General features: G+C 44.1%; 1 protein-coding gene across 1 annotated transcript; it reads left to right on the top strand.

Moving 5' to 3' along the window:
- The first annotated feature begins 1851 nt into the window (after nucleotides 1–1851).
- TMEM200C (transmembrane protein 200C) lies at nucleotides 1852–4370 on the top strand. Its single transcript, XM_067547547.1, has one exon. The coding sequence runs from the start codon at nucleotides 1898–1900 to the stop codon at nucleotides 3761–3763; it is 1866 nt and encodes a 621-aa protein (XP_067403648.1). The 5' UTR covers nucleotides 1852–1897; the 3' UTR covers nucleotides 3764–4370.
- The last annotated feature ends 2862 nt before the right edge of the window (nucleotides 4371–7232 follow it).

Genomic DNA, 7232 nt, shown 5'->3' with positions numbered 1-7232 from the left:
TTAGCATCCTTCCAAATAATGTATCCCCCCCCCAACTGAGGGAATTCTTCCATTTTCTACACATACAAATTAGTTGGAGCAACACAAAAGCCTGTATTGGTCCATAACAGACAAGTGAGCATCTTAACCTCAGTTGGTAGTGTCCAGGAAACAAAGTGTTAATCCAGTCCTCACCGTGTACGTTTTAAAACCTGTAACTGAGTGAGATTAACAATTCTATTCGGTCGTTGCAGAGTATCCTTAAAATAATCATTGAGATCCGGGTTAAAACATGAAATATCCTCTGGGGATTATTTAAACAGTGTTCACTATGACATGTCAGTATCAGATTGTTAATGATTACAGACCACCTCCAGTTCATATGGAATGTGAATTTATACCTGTCTTTCTAAAGTCTGTTTGAGTCCTGGGCTGTTTTCTAATAATACAATCATTGATAATAGTTGGTGGTTTTAAAAAAAAAAAAAACCTCTCCTACGCATCCACCCTTGTTTCTGTGTATTGACAACGAAGTGTCAAGGCAATATTGACTGCAAACGTTGTTCAGGTCTGAATACCATCTGTTTTCCATCTTAACTGAGACAGAATCTTGTCTAGTGGTGCGTATCAGATCACAAACTAAGCCACCACTTAAAAAGAAATCCTGTTCGGATAATTACACTTTTGCATTCTAAAAAAAGCAAATAAATGGTCTGACAATAAGAAAGAGGCGGCAAGACTCCATTCATCGTTAAATTACTCTGATACATTGTAGATTCCCTCAAAACAGTGCCCTCAGTGATAACACCATTATTTTACGGGGAAATACAGTCAGAACAAATGGAACGTAAAATTGTCGAATCGGGGGGTTGGGAATCGGATAGAAACTCAATTTAGAAGAAGCTGAGGGTGGGGGGGATCACTTTAGTTGCTGTTTACCAGCTTTCAAGGCAAGGAATTTAACTTTATGAAGCATGTTGCATTGATTGCTGTCATGTTTCCTTCCTGAAAATTATTTTAGACGCTTCACCACAACGAGAGAAAAGCCCTTCTTCAGTACATCAAAGCTGTTCTGACCGGTTTGCAATATTGTGTGAATTGTTCATATTTAGTTGTCGTTTAGCCATTTGAATACTCAGATGATGAATCCTGATGGTACATAAATAAAGTAATGAATGTTATTTCACATGCCAGTTTTCCGACATCATCTTTTTTCATGGTGATTCACTCTTTAATAAGATTTGACATACTATCTTTACATACCAGGTACATATTCACATGGGGGGAGGGGAGTGAAATCATCGCTGTTACATAACCAGTTACTTTGAACATCATACATGTTTCCAAATCAGGCAGCTGTCCAGATGATGTACCCATACCGTAAGCAGAAGAGGATGGGTTTCTATATCATTGCAGATAAAATACGAAGGAAATGGCTTGGAAGAAGCTTTCAAAAGGTACTATTATCTGGGTATTCAAATGCTTCCCTTCTGTATTTGCAGTAATTCATTTCCCATTCACTGACAAAACATAACTAATCGGTTAAAATCCCTCAGCAATATTTAAACAGTGTAATAAAATTAATGGCATCCACACAATTGTTACTGCCCTTCTGGTTTTATTAAAAAAATCTCCAGATAACCAAAAGGCACTATTTCTGCATGATACTTCTGCTAACACTAAAACCCTGTGCATTGTAAACTTTTGACCCCATTAGAGGAACAGGGCCCAGAAAAAATCTCAGCAGCTTCTTTAACCAAGACAGGAGCAGGCTGCCCTGCAGACTCATTCTGTAACCAGCACGGCTTATCCTCTGTGTCTTTGCACGGGTGACACCACTCCTTCTTTAACTCATTTGGAGTCTGTGGAAATCAATTAGCTGTTTGCAAAGAGTGAACTGAGCAACGTCACGGGACATATGGCTGCTTCTCTTCCCAGGTTACCTAACCTTGTTATCTTGGCTGGCTGGATGCCTAAGTGGGACCAGCTGGTTAGTGCCTGGGACCCTGTTGGTGAGGACTTTAATGTAAAAATGGATGTCACTGAATACTTCAAACAAGGGGAGTTTTGTGATGTAGGTGAGCAGCTTCTCCAGCTCTGGCCCTGGCCCTTCACCCTCTTCTCTCCCTTTTGCTGCAGGAGCTGGAGCAACTATAGGGAGCAGTGCCCGGGGCAGCCAGCCATGATCGCCACTGGAGGCCTCCTGAGGATCTCGGCCAGGAAACAGGACCCCCTGCGTCCCCAAAGCCAGGTCCCCAAACGCAAACGCAAAGCCAAGAAGAAGCGCAAGAACGACGTGGTGGTAGTAAAGGGCAAGCTCAAGCTGTGCTCCCTCTCGGGCCTCATCGCCCTCTGCGGCATCCTGGTGCTGCTGGTGGGCATCGCCTTGGCCGTGGTGGGCTACTGGCCCAAACCCAGCCCCGTCTACCGGGAGGGCAGCGTCGGGGGGAGCAAACACCTGCCGGCGCAGGGCGGCGCCACCAAAAACCGCTCCAGGGGCCAGCCGGGGGCGCCCCACCCGGACACCCCCAGAGCCAACAACTCCTCCAGCTCCAGCAGCAGCAGCAGCAGCCGGGGGTCCCCCCGCGCCGCCCCCTCGGTGGGTTTCCTCTTCCAGCTCTTCTCGGGCTACCTGCACTCGGACAAGCTCAAGGTGCTGGGCCCCTTGATCATGGGCATCGGCATCTTCCTCTTCATCTGCGCCAACGCGGTGCTGCACGAGAACCGCGACCGCAAGACCAAGGTCATCAACCTGCGGGACCTCTACTCCACCGTCATCGACGCGCACAGCCTGCGGGCCAAGGACGGCGGGGGCCCGGCCGCCGCCCCGCTCAATGGCTTCGTCAACTACGTGCAGGCCCGGGGCCCGCTGGAGCTCAAGGCCGGCGGCCGGGGCGGGGAAGCCGTGGGCGCCGCGGCCAGGCTGGCCCAAAGCTCCTGGCCCCCGGCCCTGGGCGCCCGCTGCGCCTCCTTCTCCGCCTCCCCGCCCAGCCTGGCCGAGGCCGTCTACAGCATCTACCGGGAGCGAGCCGCCCTGGCCGGCCGCCCGCTGGCCAGCCCCCCTTGCAGCCCTCCGCCCGGCTGGGGCCGGCGCGGCACCGCCAGCTCCCTCGCGGGCTCCTCGCTCAGCGCCTTCACCCTGCTGCCCCTGGCCCAGGCCGAGGGGACGGGCGGGGAGAGCTGCGGCTGGAGGCGGCCGCCGGGCGAGCCCGGGGCCGGGGCGAGCCCGCGGGGGGAGTTCGAGCGGAGCCTGAGCGAGCTCGGCAGCCGCAGCCCCTCGGAGGCAGGGCAGGGGCGCAGGCACCAGCGGGTACTGAGGCGCCAGAGCACAAGCTGCCTGCCTGACGCCAGGAGACCCTTCTCCCCGGGCCCCCCTCGGGCGAGCAGCAGGCAGCCGGACTCCAGCCTTTCCGGGCAGGCTGCTTCTTCCACCTCCTCCCAGTCCCTGGATCTGGGGGGCTCCCCTCCCTTAACCCCGCCTGCGGTCAGGAGAGGCTCCCACCCCGACCCCGCCGCCAGCAGCAATAAGGGCTACACCCCCCTGGAGGAAGCAGGCACCTCCTTGGAGTCTATTGCCAACACCCCAGCCAGTAAAACCCAGGACTGTGACAAGGACCCCAAACGGGAGGCCGGCCCCCTAGAGGGGCCCAGCGAAGAACAAACAGTCGGGCGACCTCAGCACATTCAGAGACAATATACAAATAAAGAGAAACTCTTCATGATTTCCAGATCGCACGCCACGGCGGGGCTGGAGGATGGGGAACTGGAAAGCACAGGCGTTTGAACAAACCGAGAAAGCATCAGGACAACTTGCAGTCCGTCTGCCTCCTTGTGGACGGAAACCGGTCAATATCCAAAGAGCTACAGGATGTTATCCTCGAATTGCATTCAATAAATTCCTGGAGATGACACCAGGAAACAAAAAGTCTTTCTGTCCGATTGTGATTGTATGTTCCATGCAAACCAAATTGAATTAAGCATCAACAGTCCACCAAGTTCTTCGGACCTAATGAATACAATTTTGGGCAACATAACTGTGCACTTTATAGTTTTTATTTCTAAGTGCCCCCTGCTCCTCCCTTGATTACTCTGATGTTGATTTGCCACTAACTGCTTGGAAATCACCAGCTCCTATTGTAGCTCCAGAGCACAGTGATCTTGGTTCAGCAAAACTGATCTCTCCCCCTTTGTTTTGGTTAAATAAGTAAAAGTTTGCAGAGCTTTATGGATGAAGTTTCTACACAAAGAACACTCTTACAAGCATTTGTTTAAACTCTGGAAAGGTGACAAGAGAGGAGAGACTGGAGTGGACAGAGCTCTCCTAATCCAATTGGAACTGTTACATTCCTAAAGTGGAGACCTAATAATAAATGATACTTTAAGTATTATCACACATGTATTAATAGGATTAATAATTTTTAAATAAAAATGTTTACAAACAAAATCATATTAAAATAGTTCTTCCCCCCTGCCCCGCCCCCTTATAGTGCTTACAGATCAAAGACGACATTTGTTTTCAAACTACTAAGTTAAATAGTTTTATATAAGGTATAAAGGACAGAGGTTTGTTTATGTTGCTTTTGACATGGTAATAGTCATTTCGTAATATTTTCAAAACAAAGATATTGGTTCAGTCTCTGAGCAAACTGCACTTTAGTACAAGCAGCAGATTTTGCCTTTATTTCTAACCCTTAACTGCAATTTTAGAGTGGGGAATTGGAGAAGTCGACATTCTAAAGAGAAAAGGTGATTGAGATTTTATCTCTATTAAAAGTTGATTTTTCACAAGTAATACATCAATCTCAGAAACAGTGGCCCATATTCTGTAGATCTTTGACTTCCCCTAGAACAGTCACTATGATATTAAGTTTTTCTACAATTAAGACTCCAATCTTGCAAACATTTATGCTTAACTTTAAGCATACAAATAGTCCTATTATACTCAGGGTGAAATTTTTGCCCCATTTTGCATTATATGGGAGTTTTGCCATTGACTTCAATGGAGGCAGGATTTTACCTTGAGTGAGTAAAGTAGCATGTTTCCTGATGGTTGGATTATATATATAATATATTAATCAAACAGCTTTTGGGGAGTTATTTAATTTTAATAATTACAATAAGACTGGTATTTGCTTACTTTACCAGAAAAAAATTTCAACTCTCAATTTCAGATACCCACAAAATGTTCTATTTCAAATATATTTAATATGGATATGATGTTTCATTATGTTAACTACAGAGTTACTGAGATTAAACAAATATGTAAGTAGTACATTGGTTTTCTCTCTCAATTAAGGTTTCCATATTAGATTAGGATTTAGTACATGTCTAATAATTAAATATAGGTACAATAGAATAGTAAATATACTAATCAGTACATTTAATTGTGATGAGTAAACAGCAACAATAGTTAATAAATATAAGAATGAATAATGTTAAAAATATTAGAGACTGCCATCTTGAGGTTCTAAAATTTGGGAACTAGGAAATGCAGTTCCCTTTTGCAATGGAAAGGCACAGGCATCACAGCCTCATGTACTGTCAATGGCAACCAAGTAAAGTAACCATATATAAACTCTGTTTAAACATTGTTCTTGTTAAACTACTGTCTAATGTTGATTAGCCAGCCAGTGTGGAAGTGACCAAAATATATTTTTAAACTGTGTGCCTAGGCTGGAACATGATTGGTTTACAAAAAATAAACAAACATGGCTAGGCCCTGCGTAGAGTGGGCTGCCTAACCGTGTTAGAAGGCAGTTTAATCAGAACTGATTTCAACATAATTCCTTCTGGCTCACTTCCAGCTCAGCATTAGGCCTAACAGTTAGAAGGAAACTTCTGTTCTGTGCTTTTCGCATGATTTTCAGCAGGCATCTAATGAAATATCAGGAAAGGGTCATCAGGCACTGAGAGAAAGATACTAATTGTACACAGTTATGGAGAGATTTGCCTTGATCCTGCTGTGGGAAAGCCCCTGTTCAAATCTACCTGGATACAGAGCAGAGTCTACCTGCTGTAGCTCATTGCAAGATTGGGGCCATAGTGGAAAAGTGAGATTTTTTAAAAAAAAATAAACAAACCTGAAAAACTCATACCTACTGTTTCCATTCTCATTCAGTAAAAGTTTATCTAGCCATTTAAGCTATAACAGCAATCATTTTTATACATAAGATGCTACCCAAACCTTTCTTCTTTTTATGAGAAGGAAAGTGTTTTTAAACTGCTGGGCTAGAGTTTGGGGGCTTTTGTGTGTGTCTGTGTGTTGTGCGCGAGAGAGTGAATGAGTATTTTATTTCATTGAGATTGTTATTAAATTTACCTGTATTTCAGAGTGTTAAATTATCAAAATACAGTCAGGAAGCCTTTTTGAATAGCATAGCAATTACTATGATCACTTTTTTCAATAAGTAATGTTTTAAACTTCTCCTAGGTTACAGAACATATTAATCAACAGAATGTTTGAATACAAAACTGAACTTAACCAATGAAATTCCACTTCATTGGCTAGTAGAGCTGGGTGAATAATTTGTAGCAATTCATTTAATAAACAGATGAAGCCTTTTTTCCCAATTTGCAAATTGTCTATGGACCCCCTCTGATTTTTTACAAATTTATTTGCTAATTACAATTATGCATTGAAGAATTTGTGAAAAATTTGCAGTCTATAGAGATTCAAACTCAAGCTGAGTGAGATACTTTTGTATGGAAATATAGGTCAAAGTTGAAAATAACAAACATACATTATCAGATGTGTCTTCTAAGATAACGTATTAAAAGCAAAAAGCCTGCAGAGACCAACTATTCCAAGATCCTAAGAAAAAATTCCTTGAGGAAAAAGTTGCGTTTCTGCCTGATTTCCTCAGTGCAGTTGTATCACTGGCCACAAAGCTGTCATTATCCTTTCGTAACACAGATACTTGTTTTAAACTAGTCTATAGGACACAGGAGGAAAATATGTGGGTTTTGGAATGTAAGCAAAGCTACATAGTGCTTGCAGACTTGCCTCTTTTTATGTGAAGGTCAGATAGCCTTAGTATAAGTCATCTGGGGAAGAAGGAGGGTAGATGACTTTAGGGGAAATTTGCATGTTAATACAAACAGACATCTTAAATACTTAACAATTTTGAAGTCCTCCATATAGCTCAGCATTTCAAAAAACCTCTAACAAACTAGCATAAATAAATCTAGATATGTGATTATATATCACAACAATACATTGTAAACAATTTTCTTCTAGTTTTCCATTCAGACCT

The sequence above is a fragment of the Emydura macquarii genome, unplaced genomic scaffold (genome assembly GCF_026122565.2).
Source record: "Emydura macquarii macquarii isolate MOO-44397 ecotype Brisbane River unplaced genomic scaffold, CSIRO-AGI_Emac_v2 contig_212, whole genome shotgun sequence".
NCBI lineage: Eukaryota > Metazoa > Chordata > Testudines > Chelidae > Emydura > Emydura macquarii.
Note: the sequence above shows the minus strand (reverse complement) of the source record. Positions and strands in the feature narration are given on the sequence as shown.

Coding starts and splice junctions, on each gene's coding strand:
- TMEM200C (XM_067547547.1), top strand. CDS start 1,898: ATGGCTGCTTCTCTTCCCAGGTTACCTAACCTTGTTATCTTGGCTGGC.